General features: G+C 51.7%; 2 protein-coding genes across 2 annotated transcripts; one reads left to right on the forward strand and one right to left on the reverse strand.

Annotated features, from left to right (window-relative positions):
- Positions 1-108: 108 nt before the first annotated feature.
- Positions 109-9638, forward strand: NUTM1 (NUT midline carcinoma family member 1). The gene is made up of 7 exons (XM_047074525.1): positions 109-192; positions 1824-2523; positions 4473-4601; positions 5960-6099; positions 6611-6900; positions 7159-7275; positions 7626-9638. Exons 1-7 carry the CDS (start codon positions 177-179, stop codon positions 9636-9638), a joined length of 3405 nt encoding a protein of 1134 aa, XP_046930481.1. The 5' UTR covers positions 109-176.
- Positions 9639-10830: 1192 nt separating this feature from the next.
- Positions 10831-18656, reverse strand: LPCAT4 (lysophosphatidylcholine acyltransferase 4). The gene is made up of 14 exons (XM_047075369.1): positions 18470-18656; positions 17048-17190; positions 16492-16712; positions 15998-16110; positions 15821-15881; positions 15478-15536; positions 15253-15287; positions 14645-14699; positions 14401-14483; positions 14018-14143; positions 13087-13219; positions 11847-11945; positions 11363-11519; positions 10831-11104 (listed from the first exon to the last, which is right to left on the reverse strand). The coding sequence occupies exons 1-14, from the start codon at positions 18581-18583 to the stop codon at positions 10950-10952; spliced, it is 1554 nt and encodes a 517-aa protein (XP_046931325.1). The 5' UTR covers positions 18584-18656; the 3' UTR covers positions 10831-10949.
- Between the last annotated feature and the right edge of the window lie 3530 nt (positions 18657-22186).

A 22186-nucleotide genomic window follows, 5' to 3' on the forward strand; every position in this document is an offset into this window, starting at 1 on the left:
CCCCACTGCAGAATGCCTCGAGTCCTAGATTCTAGTTCTGTTTTGATCTGATCTTTGTCTTCCCTTCCTTGGATCCCTGTGTATCTGCTGGGGCCAGGTTGCTCTCTGGGTCCTGGACCTGACTGGCCATTCTGGAGGCTTCCACAGAGCCACAGTTGGAGCCCAAACCTGAGAGGATGGCTTCAGATGGAGGTAAGTCTGAAAGTGGTGGGGAAGGTCCTGGCTACCTGCCCACATCCTTGGGGATTCAAATTTGACGTTTTACCTGGGGACCAGCTTTTGGGGTTCACCTAGAGGGATGTGAGAGCAGTAGACCCCAGCAAAGTCATCCGTCTTGGGGAGGCTGGGGAAGGAGATTGTGCTATTAACACCAGGCTTAGGGGATGAAGAGAGCTTCCTGGGAGGTAAATAAATCAGAGTCCCTCAGAGGAAAGTTAGCAACTCATTTCTCTGGAACAGGGACCACCTTCAACATGTGTTTGTGTGGCCGGGTTATGTGTGGTGCGAATAGCTCAGAGAGGGCTCAAGGGGAAGGTCCAAATTCCTGTGTCTTCTTCATGAGATTGGAGCCTGCTCTAGAATTTTGCCCTGAGAGAACCGGGCTGGATCCACTCCCTATCTTATTGAGTGAGGTGAATGGAGGGAGACCTTAGCTGGAAAACTGTTCTGCTGGGTTATCTGTTGCCTCGTCTGTAAAGAAATGTTCTCCCCAAAGCCAGACTGGAAGGTACTATATAAGTGCCTCTGCTCAGAGCCTTATGACTCCTTTTTGCCCGAGAGGTGGCCTCTCTTCCAGTTCAGGGAAGCAGTTTTCCTTGATTTCCCAGGGCCAGGGGAGGTGGGTAACTCCAACCAGAATGAGAGCTGGGGCTTCCCTGAGTTGCTCTCAGTTTTTCTACGTTTTGTGGAACTTAGGCCTTCAGACACATTTCACTGTCCACACTTGGTGGAAGACTCCTGGCCTTCTGCTGTGTGGTTGAGATGAGGGGTTTGCTCATATTCCATGTCTCCTTCATGGTCAGGAAGCGGAAGCTGAGTGCCGTTAATTTGCCACTGGAAACTATTTATTAGAGGGGGAGGAGAGTCGTGTGAAATCAGGAAAATGATCTTCTATTATTATAACGAAAAATCCTAAGAAACACATGTTCTGATTAATTAAGTACGTATTTTATGTATTTTCCTTGGTCCCTTTGACTAGACTCCACATAGCTTCTCATCAGCAGGTACTATGTTTCCGACTTCACCGTCTGTGCCTTGTTCCTAGTGGACCCTAAATGTCTGCTATTAGGAGTTCCAAGCAGGACCATGGATAGTCTACATCACCAAATTTTAGCATGTGCAGCAGCTACTCTGGGAACCTCTCTTCTTGCACAGCCCTCCCCTCACCCATTTCCTGGCCCTTATCTCTAGTCGTTCCTAGCTGTTACATAACAAGATTTCTGGAAACGAGACATCTAATCCACACACCCTCTCCTGGAAATAGTGCTTCTGTGAGCGGTGGCAGGGACCACAGAGTAGCTGGGAGCAGGGCTCAGGTGGTTTGAATGTGTTTGGAGTGGGTGAGAATAAGAGATGTATGCTGGGTGGCACGTGTTATGGAATATGAGTTATGGGCCCAAGGGTCATTGCACCTTCTCTGGTGCGAGAATTCTCAAATCAAAATCACTTGGGGGACATTTGCAGACTATGCGAGTTCCCCACCATAGCCCCTCTCTCACCTGTTGAGAATCAGTCTTCTGATGGTTCAGGGACTAAATGGAGCTCTGATGACCTACTTCTGACCTCCCTTTCTCCTACTCCATTCCCTCTCTTTGTCTCAACAGCATCTCCATTGCCAGGACCGGATATAACCTTGAAACCTGGTGCCACCCTGTCTCCTTTCACTGCACTTCCCTTTCCCCCACCTGCTTCTGGCCCACCAGACCAGCCACCCTGGGAGCCGCCTCCACAGCCTCCCATGCCTTCAGCATTCTCTCCAGACAACCCTCTGCTGCTCTCTGCTCTCCCCAGCCCGTTGTTGGTGACAGGGGACGGGGGCCCTGGCCCCACTGGGGCTGGAGTCATTGTCAAAGTCAAGACAGAAGTGGGGCCGGCTGAGCCCTCTCAGACTCAGAACTTTATCCTTACTCAGCCAGCCCTCAACTGGATGGCCTCAGGCAGTCCCTGTGGGGCCCCTGAGGGTCCTCCCCCGCGATTCATGACAGCCACTAACATGAAGACTCTTCTGCCCACTAAGGCCGTTGGGGTCAGCCAGGAGGGTCTCCTGGGCCTTCCTGCTCGGGCTCCACCACCAGCTGCCCAACTGGCCCCCATTGTGTCCCCGGAAAAGGCTTGGCCAGGGCCACACGGGGCAACTGGAGAAGGAGGTCCTTTGTCCACCCAATCCAAGCCTTCACTGGGTGACCTCTCCTGTACCTCCAAGGGTGTGTATGAGAACTTCCGACGCTGGCAGCGCTACAAAGTCTTGGCTCGGAGGCACTTATCTCAAAGTCCTGATGCAGAAGCCCTTTCCTGCTTTCTTATGTAAGTGGGGAGATCTGACATGGATTATCCTAGCGCTTTTCAACAGGGAGGACTTTGGGGTGGGCGAGAGGTTAGGCTATTCGGGAATGCTTGAGGGCAGGTCATGAGGGTGCTAGAGATGCTGTGAGAATGAAAAAGCATAACGAGGATGATGATACACCTCTTTATGCGCTTTCCAGAGTATAACAAGCTTTCAGGTGTCTTCTCTGAAGTGATCCTCACAACCTGTGGGTTGAGGCAGGCATTTTTATGTGGTCCTCATTTATAGATGAGAAGACCGGAGCTCAGAGGTTCCCTGTCATAGAGCGAGGAGCCATGGGTGGAGCTGAGGTCTCTGACACTAAGTACAGGGGCCTCCATTCTGTTTTATTACCGCCCGACATCGAGTTGGGCCGTCCAAACCAGCAGGATGAGTGCTGGGCCCTGAGCCTTCCTGGAGGAGTGGAGGATGGTGTGGGGCCTGGCGAAGGACCTTGTGTGTGCCACCCCCACCCCCACTAGTCCCTATTTTAGCCACAGTTCAAGTTGAACTAGGGAGTTGGTAGAGCTTGCCTAGTGACCAGTGACCTAGGCTCCACCACTTGCTAGATTGGTGATCCTGGGCCCAACATTTGCTATCTTTGCCCTCAGTTTTCTCACCTAGAAAGGGGATGATTATACCTACTTCAAAAGGTTGCTGAGAAGATGAATTCGTATCTGTGAAGTACCTAGCAGTGTGCTGGGCACAGAGAATGCTTCATTAAGTGGTAGCTGCTGTTGTCATTACTATCGTTATAAAAAAAAAAGGCAGTCTAGTAGAAGAAAAGAATTCACAAAAGGCCAGAATGTTTACGTGAGGGGACGCTTAGCCAAGGACCCCAGGTGTCATAGGCTGTCTGTTGTGTTTATCAAGCAGAGTCATTAGCCAGCCATCTGGGGAATTTTCTCTTCTTCCCACCCAGACCCACAGCTGCTCCTAACTGCACTGCACTCTCAACATCTTGTGTAAACCACTATGTAACACATACCACATTTTACTGGACTTAAAATACAGGTACATTGTTCTCGCCGTCACTGAACACCTAAAGGAATCTCCCTTTCCACCCTGACTCTGGAGTGAATAAATCAAGAGCCTTCCCCCAAGTCCTTGGTGTAGATCAGCTTACCAGCTCCCTGCTTTCTCCAGACGGCTCTGAGTTCTCTTGGAGCCTGGCAGGCTGGATTTCTAACTCCTGGCCTCTTCCTGCTCTCCATGCTCAGGGGCTCTGGGCAGGTTATCCTCCACAATGCAGTTCAGACCCTCTGCAACAGTCACCCAGGAAGCTAGTAAAATACTTAGTCAAGAGATCCTGGGGCGCTGGAATCCATAATTATAACAAGCTTCACCAGGTGATTCTAGGCACAGTGCTTGAGCACTCTGGCAAGTCAGAAAGGCAAAAATGAATCATAAAGTGCTTAAAGAGTATTGATATTTGACTGACTGTGAAGGGTGTCCTGGAGGCAAAAAGCACTTAAAAACCAACAAATAAAAACACCACACAACCTTTAATTAGAGATTCATTTGGGTTAGGTAGTGCCTTTCTCCAAAAGCAAGAGCCTTCGGGCAGGGGTAAGCCTGCCTACTTTATAACAAATCCATTAATTTAACAACATGAGTGCTTTCTTCCTAATGTTTAGTTGAGGACAGCACTGTGAGAATTAAAGGTGGCTGATTTCAAAAGGTGGGGAGCAGAGCCAATCATCTGATTTTGCATGCGATTTGAACATTTCAGTGGGAAGTCCAGTGTGGTAGAGGATGGATGGAAAGTTGGGGGTCTGGAAGTCTAACCGGAAGTTGGGATGTGACAAGGATTGGGGGGCAAGTTAGATCTGCTGAGGGGACAAGGGGGTATGTGTTGAGGTGTCTGTCAGGACAGGTGGATGAGTGGGGCATGCACTGTAGACCATGACTGACCCAGTGGGGGTTTTAGCCCTGTGCTTCGCTCTCTGGCTCGGCTGAAGCCCACGATGACCCTGGAGGAGGGACTGCCAAGGGCTGTGCAGGAGTGGGAGCATACCAGCAACTTTGACCGGATGATCTTCTATGAGATGGCAGAAAAGTGAGTCTGACCACCCCTCATTCTCCTGAGGGGCGCTGTTTTCAGCTGAGGGATGGGGTCAGGTCTGAACATCGTGAGTCTGGGTGTGGGGGGAATTATTATTCAAAGGGGTGCTAGGAGGAGTGTGGACTAGAATGGGGTCTCCTGGATTCTCACTGCTTCCACCACCTTGACTCTGGAGTTTTCCTGTCCCTTGGAAGCTCTCCCTCCTCCAGATTCTGAATTATATAGGTCCTTGATACTGAAGTTCTTAGAATGGGGTTGGAACCCAATGGGTGTAAAAATTCCTTGCTAAAGGGACCTAGCAATGGGGAGGTAAGCCCTATAGGCGGGTTCTTTCCTATCTCACTGACCAGGTAGCAGCAAGTGGCTATTGATGCAGACTTTGAGACCATGCCTCCTCTGGAAAGAGTATATATCTGTGAAGGACTTATCACAGAAATCATTTACCCTGTTATCCCAGGGAGGGCCTGGTGCTTGCATAGGTTGGTCAGAGGAAGGTCCTGGGTGCCCAGAGTTGTCTCCTGGCTCATATTCCCCATTTTTCCATGATAATCTCCTTGGTTAAAGAAGTAACTCTTAAGGAAGACGAACTCTTTCCTCCAAAGCTTAGCTTCCATTTCCAACCCCCAAATTTTCTGGACCTGTATCTCCCAGAATTACTCTTGTAGGGTCCCAGTGCCAGGCTGAGGACTCGGATCTCAGTACTGCCTCCTGGTAGGAACTGCCTTAAATTGCAACCCCAGGCCCTATGGGCTGGCTGGTGGGGTCCTGCTAGGCTTTGGCAGAGGCCTGACTGGCTTCAACAAGCCTGAATTAATTGCTGCTGTACACCCTCCATGATGCTGGGCGAGATAGGGTATGAAATAGAAGTGAAAGCCATGGTTCTGTCCTGGAGAAGCTTTACAAGTTCTAGACCATTCATTTTCCTTTTTTGTATGTATGTATGTATGTATGTATGTATTTTTTACTTAAATTTTTTTTTAACGTTTATTTATTTTTGAGACAGAGAGAGAGCATGAACAGGGGAGGGGCAGAGAGAGAGGGAGACACAGAATCCGAAACAGGCTCCAGGTTCCGCACAGAGCCCTGTCAGCACAGAGCCCGACTTGGGGCTCGAACTCACGGACCGTGAGATCATGACCTGAGCTGAAGTCGGACGCTTAACCGACCAAGCCACCTAGGCGCCCCTAGACCATTCATTTTCTTAACAAGCTTCCTAAGTGATGATTGCACATAAGGGACTTTGTGGAGACCTTGTGATGTTTCTCCAGAATTGTTATCTGGCCGTCTGTGAGCAACCCCCTCCCAGTGTCTGACCTTCTGAGAACTTTCCAGGCCTTCCTCGCCCTCTGCAGGTTCATGGAGTTTGAGGCCGAGGAGGAGATGCAGATTCAGAACACACAGCTGATGAACGGGTCCCAGGGCCTGCCTCCGGCAGCCTCTCTGAAACTTGATCCTCCAGGGCTCTTGGCCCCTGAGGCTAGCCAGCAGCCAGGTAAGGCTACCCAATTCCAAATAGGAGTCTTGGGCCAAAGGCTCAAAGGGAGGCGTACACAGAGCAGTCATGGACTAGGGAAGGCATTGCCCTTGCTTCTGTCACTTTCCCTCCAGGGAGTGCCACTGATGTTCCAAACAGGACATACATAGGAGGCTGGGTTCTCCGTTTCCCTTTGTCCCAAACTTTGATCTTGGCCAAGGAGACCAGCTAGTCTCTAATTGAGACTGTACATAAATGAGGCACATAATACTTCATCTGCCTAAGAAATGGGGGCTGGATCAGAGGACTTCTTGGAATTTCAGAGGTTTCCAGATGCCTCATACGGTGATCCTCTTAGACCTTCTAGCTCCACAGTCTTCTCCCATGGGCTGGTACCGTTTCAGGCCTCATCTAGCCTGTAACCATTTCAGTGTACCCAGGTTGCTGCCCTTTACAAACACAAGGTCGGGAGGCAGAAGCCACAGTCTCTGTGCCACCTTGTGTTCCTCTTTTCCGTCTCTTCCCTTAGCGTACATTCCCAAAAAGGTGGCTTCCAAGGCCCGGGCCCCCCGTCGGCGGCAGCGCAAAACCCAGAGGCCTCCGCTTCCTGAGGTACCCAAGGAAATCCCACCAGAAGCTGTGAAAGAGTATGCTGACATCATGGAAGGGCTCGTGGGGAGTCACTTGGCCAGTGGGGGGTCAGATGGAAAACAAGAAGAGGAAGAAGAGCAGCAGCAGGAGGAGGAAGGGATGTATCCAGATCCAGGCCTCCTAGGCTACATTGAGGAGCTTTGTTCTCAGGAGGTCTTTGTCTCCAAGGTGGGTCGGACCTGGGTATCTGGTTTCTAATAGATCCTGGGGTGGAAACACCAGGGCACCAAAGACCTAGGGTTTTGCCCGAGGCAGTTAGGAGCTAGGCTGTCTTCCTAGGTTGTGAACGTGCATAGCTGGTGGTGGTCGCGGTTAATAACAACCCCAGGGGAGGAGGGGTGGAGACATGGCTTCTTCTCCAGAGCTTCTTGGTTCACAGGTTACTTTCTGTCAAGGACTCAGATCATTTTTCCTTCTGTTCTCCAGGTGGAGGCCGTCATTCATCCTCAATTTCTGGCAGATCTGCTGTCCCCAGAGCAGCAGAGGGATCCATTGGCCTTAATTGAGGAACTAGAGCAAGAAGAGGGGCTCAGTCTTGCCCAGGTAAACCTGGGAGGTAGGGAATAACAGAATAAAAAGCTTGTATAATTTTATCGAACTCTACACGGTCTTGGATGGTATGGCTTCTGGAGACAGCTTCAGGATTGAGGTTTGGGCGCAGAACAAGTAGGCAAGGGATGGTGGAAACACAGGAGAAGGGGAGCGAGCATAAGGGGTCAAAGCATGGGAGGAAGGCCCGAGAAGGGAGAAAAGAGCGACGGTATCTGTTTTTGATACTGTGACTTATGCCACCTGTTTCCATTCCCTGCCCTAAGTACCATCTCTTCACCACCCCCTCAGCTACTCCTTCTCACAACCATTTACAGAACAATGTTTGTCCATTCTGCTTGCAGCTGGTCCAGAAGCGACTCCTGGCCTTGGAAGAGGAGGCTGCAGAGGCATCTCCGAGTTGTAGCGGAGCTCAATCGGACTCCAGTCCTTCCGTTTCTGATGAGGACGAAGATGGAGGTGGGCGGCTTCGGCCCTCAGCTGGGCCTCGGGTGGCGGGGGACAGCACCGTTAGCCTTGGAAAGGCTGTTTTCCCAGGAAAACGGGCTCCGGATGGCCGGAGGGGGATGCGCAGAGATGGGACTGCTCTGCCATCTCCCAGCAGCTGGGACCTGCAGCCAGAACTTACAGCTGCGCAGGGATTTCGAGGGTCCCTAAATATGGAGAGAAGAGGGTCTGGGAAGGTGACAGATCAAATATGCCCACATCAGGATGACCATCTGGGAGGTGCTAGGTCTCCTGGGCACTCCCTGGTGGCGGACAGCACTTCAGAGACTCCGCCCCTTTGTTGGCAGGAAGGCCCCCTGCTGGAGATGGTTCCCAGTTTGGATGTCGGATTTGCAGGGCTGGCCCTTCTGCAAGGACAGGGGTTAGAAAAGCGGGTTGTGGGGTTGCAGACGGGACAGCAGCTAGGGGGGCTCGGAGCGCTTCCTCAAGGGGAGGAGCTGTTAGCAAGGTCCCAGGAGATGACAGAGTGGGGAGACGACAAAGGTCCTCCTGTAGTTCAGAGTTATGATCAGAGCCCATCCCCTAAAGAAGCTGGGGATGGGGATGGGGACAGAGCCTCTCTCAGTCCAGGACTTTGGCTGAGCAGTGAGCTGGATGCTGTGGGCTTGGAGCTGCCCTTAGAGATTGAGGAGGTTATAGAGAACTTCCATGTGAACTCCACTTCCAGGGAATGTGTCACTGAGCATCAGGGTGACTGCCAGGCACTGGGCTCCAGAGGCAACATTTCTCTGGGTCCTGGAGAAACCACAGCACCTGGGGAAGGGGGGAGCACTGCAGTTCCCCATGGAGCCACAGACGGCACAGCAGCTGTGCACAAGAGAAACTACAGCAGCCTGCCCAGACCTCTGAGGGCCAACAGCCCGTCCTTGGGGTCCGAAGGAAATAGAGAACAGAGCCCTGAGGCTACAGGGGATCCCAGTGAGTTGTGGGCTAAAGGCTGCCCCCCAATGCTGGAGAGTAGTATCAGCACCCCCACACCGGGGGCTCCCAAAGAAACCCTTCAGCCTGCATGTCAAGGCAATATCTTTATGCTGGGGACCCAGGGGATCTCCTCCTTCCCTGAGGTCAGCCTAGAGGGGGGGAGCAGTGGCAATTCCCTCTCTCCTCTGTTGGAAACCATAGAACAGGTCGACATACTAGATATTGGAGATGCCTGTGGCCTCCATCTAGGGGTCAATCAGGATACCTGCCTGCCAAATGTTGATTCTTATGACCCCCAAGGAGAGCACAGGGAGGATACTGATGCATCCAAGCCCCAAGGCCTTGCTCCCTTACCAGGGAATCACGACTCTTATGCACATGGGACCCCCAAATCAATGTCTCCTCACCAGGGCATTGAAAGCATGTTCTCTAGATGGGGAGCCAGGGATGCCTTAGTTCTGAGAGATGCTTCTCCTGTCAGTGAAACATGCAGCTCAACAGATGGGGCCAAAGGAAAGGAGGAGGAAGAGCAGAAGGAGGAGGGGGAAGATGAGGAACTTGCCAGCTTTGCCTACCTCTTGGCTTCTAAACTTAGCCTGTCTCCCAGGGGGCCTCCCTTCAGTCCTCACTCTGCCTCAGGCCCACTGCCCTCCACGGGAGGACAGAGGGTCCAGAGAGCATCCAGCTCCCTTTCCGCTGAGGTGAGGGGCCTTGGCCAGCCTCCATATCCTGTGACCAAGTCTGGGAAGAGAACACTCAGTGGAAGTTCAGCTCCTGCTGACAAGAGGCCCTACAAGACACCTACTGATCTTGGTGTCTCTGGGGAGAAACCCCTGGCTCTGGAGGTGGTTCGGGCCTCACAGCCCCGTAAAAGGCGGCGTGATACTTTTGTTACTGGCAGAAGGAAGAAACGAAGGCGCAGCCACTAGGGGACAGCAGGACCAAACGATCCCACCTGCTGATCCCTTGAAGGTGGGGGCCCCAGAGTAGATTTCACCCTGGCTGCGTACCAACAGACTGGTTCTCAACCCCATGTTATTTCGTTGTTCTGCAAAAGTAGTGAGTGTGGGAAGGGAGGCCACACTGGCTAGGTTGAAGGTGGTCCCCTTGGTGGGAGGTGAAGTACCTTTGAAAGGAGTTGTATGGGGAGAAAGAATAAAGATTTTCCGGTTGTTGGAAAATGCTTGCAGTGTGTCCTTGTGTATTTGCGTGTTCCCTGCTAGATGGGGTGTGGTGCTGAAAAGAAGAAAGGAGGTGGAGGTGGCTCCAGATTCACCGGATCTAGATACCACTCCCGCCTCCAGCCTTATCTAGGCTCCCTGACAAGCTCCAGGAGTGAGAAGTCCCAGTGATCACTTTATCCCCCCACTCATGAAAAGCCTAGACTTGAAGCTGGCAGTTCTTCCCAGGACAGGCCATCATTATCCATCTCCCTTTAAAAATCTGTAAGATGGAAAGATTTTTTTTTTTTTTTTAAACCTGTCAGGTCTCTGGGTTAGATATCTAATTTTCTGAATTGAATTAATTTTTCACACCATCTTTTTAAGGGGCGTGGGGTTGCTTATTGTTCCCCCGCCTCAAAAAGGGGCTGGAAGGAAGAGACTTAACTGTTTATCCTCTGGCATAAAACACCCTCCTAAGGCTAGTCTCAGCCGCAGGGAGGAGGCTTGGCTGCTGCTGACACAGCTCTCTGCTCCCACCACGGGAGGGGGCATCACTCTCAGTAGGATTATTAAATGTAAAATGGTAGTCAGCTATTTTTTAATTTCTAATGAGGACAGAACAAGAGGGAATAGGCTGAAAAGAGGTTCATGAGGAAGCCTGTTAAAATGTGCATATGTAAGGTTTGACAGCAGGAGAGGAGGATGTGACATTTGCAGGATTTCTGTGCAGGAAAAAGCTCCGTCCAGTCCAACTGGAAGTGAGGATTCATTCAGCAGTGGCCAAGAGGACTGACCCTGGGAACCTTTGGGATCTTCCAACAGGCAGCCTACAACCATTAATCCCTTTCGTTCCCAGCTGATATCACCAGTGTAACAGCCTTACTTTTTTTTTTTTTTAAATAGATATAGATATATATTTATATATAAAATAGTTTCTTACAAAAAAAAAAAAACCCAAACAAACAAAAAAAATGAAAATCAAATTAAAAAAAAACAACAATAACAAAAAAATCAAGCAGGAGCAAATGGGCTTGAGGCACAGGGTAGGCCGGAGGCAAGCTGGGGAGGTCGAGGCGCTCAGTCGCCCTTCTGCTTGGGAGCTTGCACAGTCCCGTTGGCCAGAGCAGTGGGGGTGCCTGGGGATGAGGCATGTGGTTTCTGGGAGGGGCGCAGATAGGTGCTGAAGAGCTTCCCGTGGAGCGGATCGTGGAGGGAGAAGTCCTGGAACTGACCTGAACGGGTAAGAAAGAGTGAGAAGGGCAAAGGTGGAAAGGTAAAACCATCCTCCAGGAAGGAGAGGAAGAGGGAGGCCAGCTCGTTTTGGGAAGTGGTATGTCTTGTCCCTCTCCTTTCTGCTTCACTTCTCAAGTCCCAGCTTATGTCTTCTCTGCCTTCCCAGCCTCACCTCTTGTACGAGGATCCCCAGCACCCTCTCCCAGCCTGTGCTGATGATGGCCCGAGCCGTCCTGGCAGAGGAGGCAGTGACTCACAGAGGGAGAGGCCCTGGTGGGGACCCCCCTGGCACAGCTCAGCATGCAAAGTCGCAGCAGCAGGGCGGGGTGACCCTAGCAGCAGGTGCAGGATGGTGCTGAAGCCGTCTTTGTACAGCAGGCGGTCGGGTGCTTCTACTTGCTCCTCGGCAAAGAGCTGGGACAGAAAGGGACAGCAAGTCAAGCACTGTCCTCAGGCCATAGCCCCACACCGCCCTGCAGGTCTGCCTGACAGGCTCCCCCGTCTCCCCTGCCACCCTCACCCTGGCCCTTTCTGCAGAACTGTAAACTTCACAGCTGTTGCCCTTGCCCTGTTCCCAGCAAGGCTGCGACACAGAGACACTGGGGCTCTGTAGGTGAGACAGGGAGGCACTGCGGTGCATAGCCAGCACCTACTATCTAGAAGGTACTGGGAGCAGCAGTGCATACAGGCCTCTGGGTGGGGTAGGCATGGCCACCACACGTCCCTCCACCTTCTTGATACCTCAAAGGCCAGGCGAGTCAGCTCCTCCAGGCTCCTGCCCCCATCCAGAGCTGCCAGTGCCAAGGCCACATCTCTAAAGTCCACCAAACCCTTGGCATCCTAGGTGGTGAAAGAGAAACCAGGGCAGTATGAGGACCAACCCTGTGTCCTCCCTCTTGCCCTGGGTTTTGGCTCCTCCCTCTTCTCAGCAGGAACAGGGATGATGATCTGTCTGCTTCCCTCAAAACCCGAAGCCCTAAACTCACCAGGATTCCCAGCATTTCTCTTGGTCATGCTCAAGCCACCCCCAAGTCACATGGTGACAAAACTCTCCTCTAGGGAATCTCCTATGAACGTGAGGGAATCCCTCAGGAATGCTGAAGTTACCACCAAGTTTCTGACATATGCTAAGCTGGAATAACTGGTTCTCTTCTGACTCAGCCAATGCTGGAGAACTGGTCTGACAGACTGACAGGGGGCCACCGGCATAAAAAACCCCAAGGAGGATGCTGCCCCAGCGGAGCCATGCTATTCAGCTATGCTAGAGACTAAGCAGAGAAGCTCCTTTCAGGGAAAGTCTGCCCCAGTCTAAGCAATCAACACACCCGGGTCACTCTGTCCCTCTCTAGAGGGTGTTGAGAGCCACGGTTTGCATCTTAGACCAAAAAGAGCTCTTTGGGGCCAGTGGCGGCTGTTTGCAAACATTAAGAATCTTTTGGGATTATTATAATTCAACAGGAAAACCTAGTTAAGTCCCAGGAAATATACAGAGTACCAAAATTCTTGAGATAGTTCAGGAATCCCCTAAGCAGCCACGGGCTATCTTTAAAAAGTATCGCTGAGATCTGAGGCTCCCACTCGTCTCTGTCTAACCTGTCCCATGTTGTCTCCTCCATAGGCTGTGAGGTCACTTTCCCATCCAACCTTCATGACTCTTCCCTGAAACTCACACAGGTGCCCCACAAGGTCATCTGGTCCTCCATCTTGGCCAATCCCTAAAGTGGCTTAAAAAACTTATGGACCTCACTGACCGATTAGTTCTCCACTGCTCCTTTCCACAATGATTAAAACATTGTTCCTCAATGCACTGGATACTCTACAAAAAATGAATCCCCCAGCAGACCTCAGGAGATGGCCATCCAACAGTGCAGATTCCAAACTGGCCACCCATGGGGCCAACTGGATAGTGTCCTGAAGTCCTGAGCACATCAGCCTGGAGGGCAGTGCCTGGGCTCTGGCCTCTGTGTCCCAGCTCCTTTACCTGCTGAAAGTAGCTAAAGGCTCCAGCCACCGTCTGGGGGTCAGAGAGCTGTAGCTGCCTGGCAAACTCCTCCTGGCTGATCATTCGACTCCGGCCTGGCTCTGCCCCAGCATCCACATGGCCAGGGGACAGCCTACAACAGAATTGTTGAAGGCAGACAGCTTACTCATCTTCTTCCTGGACACACGACCTTGGCCGCAGCCCTCCCACCACAGACATATCTGGTGTTTTTCTAAGATGTACTCTCACTCACAGTCCGTTGAGAGCCATTCCTCCTTTCCTCACTGGGGTTATTAAATATCTTTCCCTTACTTTTTACCAATTCTTTTACTCCATTATCTTAAAAAAAATTCTTCTACCTTCCCTCTTATTTATTATTATTATTATTATTATTTTTTTTTTTTTAAATTTTTTTTTTCAACGTTTTATTTATTTTTGGGACAGAGAGAGACAGAGCATGAACGGGGGAGGGGCAGAGAGAGAGGGAGACACAGAATCAGAAACAGGCTCCAGGCTCTGAGCCATCAGCCCAGAGCCTGACGCGGGGCTCGAACTCACGGACCGCGAGATCGTGACCTGGCTGAAGTCGGACGCTTAACCGACTGCGCCACCCAGGCGCCCCTTATTATTATTTTTTAAAAGATTTTCCTTCCTTGGGTGCCTGGGTGGCTCTTTTGGTTGAGCATCTGATTCTTGATTTTGGCTCAGGTCATGATCTCATTGTTGTGGGAATGAGCCCCGAGTCAGGCTGAGTGTGGAGTCTGCTTGGGATTCTCTCTCTCTTTCTCTCTCTCTCAAAATAAATATATAAACTAAAAAAAAAAAAAAAAAAAAAAAAAAAAAAAGACTTTCCTTCTTCCCATTTCTCCCTCTTCTTTTTTCTCTATCTATAAGTGACACTGACCATACTCTTATGTTCAAGGTCACTTACCCAGCCTTCCGAAGCACTTTTCCCAGTTCCCAGAGCTGTGGCTCCAGTGCTACCTTCAGCCGGCCCACCACGATCACAGGCAAGCTCCCTACAAACTCACACTCGGTGGCTGGAATGCCCAGGGCCCTAGAGGATGAAGAGTGATGGAATGGAGGGGGAGCAAGGAAGAAGACTCTTCTGAGGGGTCACTACTGAGTCTGGGCTGCTGAACAGGGAGAGGAGACCAGGCCCCTTTAACCGCCCCCCATCCCAAGTATTAACCGTTCAGAGTCCATCCCACTGCCCACTCCCCCATCTTTGCCTTGGAACCTCAGCCCTCCACCCCTCTTGTGGTTCCTATGCCCTGTGTATCTGCTCCAGGAAATATTTTGTGGGTAACTCACTGTGCCATAACCCTCTGGACATTGTTGGCATAGAGGGTGGGGTTCCTGCTCTCCTCTGCGCTGGGGTGGTACACAGGGAGGAACTGAAAGACACCACACACACACACACACACACACACACACACACACACACACACAAGAACCTCAAAGCTATGGGTGACCACTCCCACTCTCATCCCCTTCGGCCGATGCCCATTCCCCTATCCCACCCATGGTGGTAGTGGGGGGGTAGGGGATGTCATACCTCCACGTCCACGATGCTGCAGGGCTGAGAGGCTGTGAGCCAGAGGACTTTAAGTCTAAGAGAAGAGAGACCTCAGATGCTCACCAATATCTAACTAGGGGTCTTCCCACCCTGAGGAGGGGAGTGGGAAAGTTCTGCCTATTCATATAAAAACAGACTCCTAACCACACAGTCAGCTGGATGAATATGCAGTAGGGAGACAGAGGAAAGGGCCAGAAGGTGGTAGGGAAAGAGAGAGCGCCAGCAGGCATATGCCTGAGGAAGAGCTGCTGGAAGAGGTGTGAGTGACTGCACAAAAGGTGAGGCACACCTGCTGGTTTTCAGGAAGGGATGGCTGATGGAGAAGATCACTTAGAAACATAGGACAGGAAGTTAAAAGGAGCTGTAATCACAGCAGGAATGATTAGGTGGGATGGCTGAAAGCACTTCCAGGTTATACCTGGAGATCAGAGCAAAACAGGGAAATGGGCACGCCCTTCTCTAGAGTTCTCTCAATCTGAGAATGAAGAAGGTCCATTGGCCTTGTCTGGAGATTGGAAGGCGGGCCAGGAATTCTCTGATGGGCCCTGCTCCCCATCCTCACCCCAGGAACCAACACCAAGACTTACACTCCAGGGCCCCTCCATGCCCAGCTGGTGGTGTCCTACAGGAGAAGCAGAGGTGAGGGGAGAAAGGCATTCCTTTTCTTCCCTGGGAGCTGGCCCATTCTCTTTGGGCAGAGGCCCCGCCCCAGCCCCACATGCACATCCCACCATGACACTCAGAAGTTTTCACTGATTCCCATTTAGGGTGGATTTGTGCACCCCACCCTCCATTCTTAGACTCAGACTCACCAGACTGTTGGGGTATCGGATGAGGACAGGTTGCACAGGAACCCCTGCGATGAAGGCTCCTGAATCCCATTTCCACCCCCACCCCCCCAGGCAGAGATTAGTTCATTCAGATAGCTAGAAGGCATGAAGTGTTGGGGTCTGGGACAGGTCTGAAAAAACACTTGGACTTGCTCCATTTCATTGATAAGTTTCTTTCTGACTCCTGGAGACTTTTCAGGGTTAGCTAGGAAGTCTCCCATCTCTCTTCCCTGCCATCCCACTCCACTTCTTGGGTTGGTCCAGACTCTCTAAATCTGGGTCTCCTTTTTTCCTACCACCCTATCACCCACTATCATTTATTCACCTGGTTTGAATTTAAGCAAAGCCTTCTTGTTGGAACAGGTGCCCTCAGGAAAGAATAGTACCTGGGGGAAAAAAACAAGGGATCAGAATGAGGAGGGGTAGCTTGAAGGGGCAAGAGGAGAGAGAAGTCTCTTTGGGAGTATATAAAAGGCCAGAAGCTCTTGAGACCCTTACCCACCTGGGGCCACTTGCCTCCTGAGGTAGCCCGCCTTCGGACCTCCTCCACTACTCTGCGCCGAGAAGCCGGGTCGTGCCGGGATACTAGGATGGCTTGGTTGAAGCGAAGAAGGGCTGGGATCCAGACAGGATACAAGGAATCATTTGGTTCCTTCCCAGGGGCATTTACACCTGCACCCTCCTCTCCCTCAACAGTATGGAGATGCTTCTCAGTTGTCTCTTTGCCACAGGGACACTCCTTTCTTTTATTGCATATTGTCCTTGAGGGAACTGATCAGAGATCCCTCCAACCCTCTAAGCACCAGCCCTCAGCATCTAAGAGGTTGGTTCACAAAAGGTGTCCATTTGAATCTCATTGGCCAGTATCAGTCTGTATCCCTTCTAACTTCTCCCTTCCCCCTGGAGGCCAGTTCTCTCCACAGCATCTCTGATTCTTGCCTTTTTTGCTCAGAGTGGTCATCTCTCCCCTTTACCCCTCTTATTAAACTCTCTCACCTCCAATGACAGGCACAGAAAGGTTCTCAGCACGGGACACAACCTTGGGCAGGTCACAGGGCAGCAGGACAATGGGGTCGAAGAAAGTAGAGTGGGGAGCGGCAACAAGGACGGGGGCTTGAAGGCGAGAGGCCCGCTGGCCCCGAACTCGAATTCGAAGGAAACCCAGCAGGAAAAAGAGCAGGCGGCTGAGACCCAGCACCCCATTGTGGCACACGGTCCTGTGGGGCAAGGCTGGCCATGAGCAGTGGCAGTGATTCTGTCCCTTCCCTCACTCACTCCCAGGCTTGGGCACCCAGAAAAGCAGCTGCCCTTCTTTTGTCCTCTATCCTCTGCCAAGGGCTGAAGTCTGCCTCCTCTGGGACACATCAGGGTGCCTCACTTAGAGCTGCGGTCCTGGGGACCAGGTGTGAGCCTGGCTGACTCATCTTGCCTACCTAAGATGGGTAGCAGAGCTTCAGAATCCTCCCTCCTTTTCTTCTCAAAGAGGGAGCAGAATGGGTAACAGGGAAGAGAAGTGAGAAGTAGGGTCTCCGGGGGCTGATGCTCCACTTACTTCCGCCATCCTGTAATTGGTTCCTGAAGCTGCTCCTCGGTGAGACCAGCTACTTGAAGCCAGGCAAAGGGCCAGAGGAGAAAGAGGACGATAAAGGCTAGAAGCACTCGGATGGGGGCCAGCAGTGCCCCCAGGAGGCAGAACTGCAAAGGGTGGGAGAGAATGCCACTTCAGGACCGGGAGACACGCTCCCCACTGCTTCCCTTCTCCCACAAGGATGGAATAGAGAGCTGTCACCGCCTGCAGATCAGGAGACAGGTGGTGTGGGAACAGAAGATGGATTGGAATCCAAGATGAGATGAAGATACCAGTAAGGGCAAAAGGGTAACAGATAGGATTAAGGGCCTCATTAATAGGATCAGACCTAAATGTTTTATATCTTTCGGTTGGTCCCCACCCTACCTAAAAGTCATAAAATGCACCTGGCACTTGGTAAGGCTGTTAAGAGCATTTAATGACAACCCCTATGGAAGGGCCCAGCACAGTGCTTGATGTAGCGTAGGCTGGAGACAGTCCCTCCCCCCCACGTCGCATTCCATAAATAGCTACTCTGTCCAACAGAAGCCAGGTGCACAGTTCTTTCTACTTTGGCCCTGGGAGGTGTAGAGTTGGAACACAGAGGTCCACTTTTTAGGCCTAGGCCAGACTAGTGCAACTCACCAGCACTCCCCCAGGGCTGGAGGATGGGGGAAACAAGAGCTTGGCCCTACTCCGCAGGGTAGGGGTTGCCAGGAGCCAGGGTGACTCCTTGGGCTGCCCTAGGGAGAGCGCAGGTAAACAAACCGAGCCCCAGGAGCCAGCCTTCGGGGCGGTGAGGGCAGCAGAAACCTTGGACACTCCCTTCCCACACCCTTCCCCAGTTCCCCCTAGGCTGGTGCGGCCCTCCACTTCCTGTAGCCTGCCCCTTTCTCAGCCGCCCTACCCCCCACCAGGAGGTGCTGCAGTGCAGGGGTGGGGGGAGTGAGAAAGGGGGGATGTTGGATGGCCAAAGGGGCGCAGGCTCTGGGTCTAGAAACCTCTTCCCTCTAATTCCGAGCCTCTGAGAAGCACTCAGTACGCCCCCACCCCCACCGCCGGCTTTCCGTAGCCTCCACCTCCATCCTAGTTCATCGGCCTCCGCAGGATGTAAACCGCATTCCCAGTATCTTCCGTCTCCCCTTCCCCCGGGTCCTCTGCAGTTCTCCGTCCTCACCCTGTCCATTCTTCCACACCTTCGAGCTGTCCATCGCCCCATCCCGCGCCCTCTCCAAGGACTCCTCGCCCATCCACTGCCGCCCCCACGTGTGCTCCCCCGAACTCCCGCCCCCCAAGCTTCTCACCCACCTCTTTTCTGGATCCCTATCCCCATCTTTTCCTGGGCTTTAAACAACCTCCTTTTCCTACCTCCACGAGTCCTCCCGACGCCCACCGCTCACACTTTACCTTAACCCTCTGGAGGCGGGAGAGATGTAACTCATGCACGAAGGGGTTGGGGGGCGTCGGGGGTCCCGGGGTAGGGTCGAGGGGGGCCCAGTCCCCCGGACTTCCCTGGCTCATAGCGGCGGGAGAAAAGTGGGAACGAGGGCGCCCCGGCCCCGACCCCGGGCCCCGCTCTGCAGAGCAGCAGCTGCGGCTGCAGCGCTCCCACCGGGGCCCCGCCTGGTGCCGGGCGCCGAGGGGCGGGGAGCAGGCGGCGCGGCCCGGCCCGCGTTGTCAGGGAGCCGGCGGAGGGGCGGGGCTTCCAGCTCCCCGGCGCCCGGGCTCCTCGGCGCCCGCCGCAGCCCCTCCGGCCATTGTTCCGCGGCGGCCGGATGCTGGGGTATGCTGACCCCCGGCCTGGCCTCCGGGCGTTCCTCTCGGAACACGGGGCCACCGCCACCTCCTCGCAGGCCTCCGGCTCGGAGAGGGCTTGGGATCGCGAGGTGGGCGCGGAGCTGACAGCGTCCTCCGACCCCGCCCGGGAGTCGAGGTCACCCTCCGAGCGCGGATCGGGGCCCTCGGGCGGCTAGGAATGGAGGAACTGTGCGCGGTGCGCCGAGGCCCGCAGCTCGGGGGCGGGTGGGGCCCCGCTCTCCCCGCGGGCTCGCTGGCGGACCACCTTCCCTGCTTGGTGGTGGCGGCGCCATCGCGGGAGGACTTGAGGCGCCCGTGCCCTCTGGCGGCTGCATTGTGCCTCACACCTCTCCGCACCCGCGTCCTGCCTGCGCTAAGCGGGGCCTCCTGTTCTGCGGGGTGGTCCCCTTGTGTCCGCCGGACGCCCGCAAGCTCTTAAAAGGCTGGCCCGTGTGCTTCCCGTGAGCCCGCAAGGCCCGGCTGGGAGGGGCGGTAGGAACCGGGAAGGCTGGACGACCCCAGCAGCAGCTTTCTTTTTCCATCCTTGTCTCTTTTTCTCCGTTTGTCCCCCTTCTGCCTCTCTGCCCTTAACGCCTAAGCCCCAGATAATCCTAGAAAACTCAATGGTGAGATAAGAAAATGGGGTGGACTTTGAGATCCACAGCGAGTAACAAAATCAGAGTGGTAATACGATAAAAAGGGAAAGTGGACCTCCCTGCTTGTGGAAAGAAGCAGCCTTGGGTTCAGCTTGTTTTCTCCCTTCTGCATTCCTGTCAGTCACCGATTCCTGAGGGCAATGGGGACAAGTGGCAGGTCATTGAACACCATTAATCTTTCATTGGAAGGGGGACCAGGCAAAAGTCAGAAGACTACTGTCTAGATCCCCTTCTCTCCCTCCTTGTCCCATAATTTACTCACTTAATTTCTACCTGTATTCTTTAGAGCGTCACCATTCTCAGGGAAACAAAGGGATATTCTAGTCAAGATTTATTTCTTAAACGTTCTTAAGATTCAATAGCTCACTTTTACCTATTAAACATTTAAAAACCGTTTTCAGATTTATCGAGATGACACTGATATCAATGTTTAAGGTGTACAATGTGATTGATGTGGGGAAACAAAGGCAAAGAAATGCAGATAAATTTCCTTATAACCTGCACCCCATTGACAAATACTTGAGACAAGGAGAGTAAGACATTCTTCCAGGAACTCCCTACTGTCTTAAAATTAATGCTTTCCTAGAGCGGAAAACAACCTTAACTTGACAATAGCTAGGCTTCCAGGATGCTCTGAGCCTTCTTCAGCATGGTGAAAATCCCTTTGGAAAGTTCCCCTTACCTTTACCTCCCCCAACTCCCAAGTATATAATCAGTAGCCCCTCACAATCCCAGTGCAGCTCTTCAGTCCACAGTCCTGTCCCCTGCTTTAATAAAGCCACCTTCGTGCATGAAGATGTCTAAAAATTTACTTTTTTTTTTTTTTTTTTAGAGAAAGAGAGGGAAGGAGGGGGGAGGGGCAGAGAGAGAAGGAGAGAGAGAATCTCAAGCAGGCTCCCTGGCCAGTGCAGAGTCAGAGCCTGACATGGGGCTTCATCCCTTTATGGTGAGACCATGACCTGAGCCAAAATCAAGAGTTGGATGCTTAACAGGCTAAGCCACCCAGGTGCCCATAAGAATTATTCTTGGCTGTTGGCTCTGCACCTCAACATTTCCACATCGCGATGATAAGATACAGGTATATCTTCTACCTCCTATTTAAGGGAGAGCAGGTTTCTATATATCTTGCGTTTTCCAGAATAGCTAAAATATTTTTGCAATTTCTTGTTCTTCAATTCAGGCAATTCATTAAATGTATAGTTACACATAACTTACTTTTTATGCCTTTAATATTTTATCATAAATTATCTGTAACCATACCAGGAGGAGTTATGAAGCTTGGGACACAGACCTATATAGCAATAATAATTGTATGCAAATTACTATGTCATTAAATTGTACATATAACCAGTGATGTGCAAAGTTTTGATACGAATTTCTTTTTTTTTTTAATGTTTATTTCTGAGAGAGAGAGAGAGAGACAGAGCATGAGCAGGGGAGGGGCAGAGAGAGAGGGAGACACAGAATCCGAAGCAGGTTCCAGGCTCTGAGTTGTTAACACAGAGCCCGATGCAGGGCTTGAACCCATGAACTGTGAGATCATGACCTGAGCCAAAGTCGCATACTCAACTAACTGAGCCACCCAGGCGCCCTGATACTAATTTCTAATTCTATGGAATTGATGGAAAACCCTTAGGCAATGCGTCTGGTGTGGATATCTCTTCTCTCATCATTTGTTTTGTTCACCTTGTATGTCTCTTGCAATGTTCTTGCTCCTTGCTGCTCTCCGACATGTTATTACTTCATGTCTCTGATTTCTTATCACTGATTGCAGAGCAATCTCAGTGTTTGTGGACATTTCATACTTCTGTCCTTTTTTTGTAAACTCTTTGATTAAGGGTTGTAGTGGACATGTTAGTCTTTTCTCCCCATTTCTCCTAGTCCTTTTCACCCAGTCAGTGACTGATTTGGAATGGGCATGTGGCTGTGGACAATGAGACAGGAATGAAAATCTGAGGAGCTTCTGGGAAGTTTCCTTACTCTTTCTGAAAATGCCTTACAAATTAACACTCTTTTTTTATCCTCTGGATGTTTCTGAATGTGACACCGATATGACTACTGGAGCCATCTTGCAACTATCTGAAGATCAAACATCACTTAGGGTAACACAGTGGTGGGATGCAAAGAATCTGGATCTTTGATGACAGAATACAGCCTCTGAACAAACCAAATTGAAGTCTGAAGTACTTCTGGACTTCCTGTTATATGAGAAAATAAATTTCTTTGCTCATTAAGCCAGTTTAAGTCAGAGATTCTGCTATGTACAAAAAACTGCTGTTACTGGTTTTCTGTTGCTGTATAACACATTGCCTTAAAATTAGCAGCTTATAACAGCCTCTCTTTACTATCACAGTTTCTCCAGGTCAGAAGTCAGAATTTCCAAATGAATGGGAATAGCTACTGAGTCCACTTAGCTAGGTCCTCTGCTTTGGGTCTCACAAGGCTGAAGTCAACGAGTCGCAAGGGCCATGTTCTCTTCTGGTGGCTTGACTAGGCAAAGATCTGCTTCCAAGCCCCCTTAGTTGTTGGCAGAATTCATTTCCTTGAGGCTGGAGAATTTATGGTAATTTGATTTTTACTGCCAGCACCAGAGAGAGCCTAACTTCCAGACTCTCTTTTACAGGGCTCAGTTGATTGGGTCAGGCCCATCCAGGATGATACTACTTTTGAT

The sequence above is a fragment of the Lynx rufus genome, unplaced genomic scaffold (assembly GCF_022079265.1).
Source record: "Lynx rufus isolate CCGP_SWC_20201006 ecotype Redwood Valley unplaced genomic scaffold, mLynRuf1.p SCAF_13, whole genome shotgun sequence".
Classification (NCBI taxonomy): domain Eukaryota; kingdom Metazoa; phylum Chordata; class Mammalia; order Carnivora; family Felidae; genus Lynx; species Lynx rufus.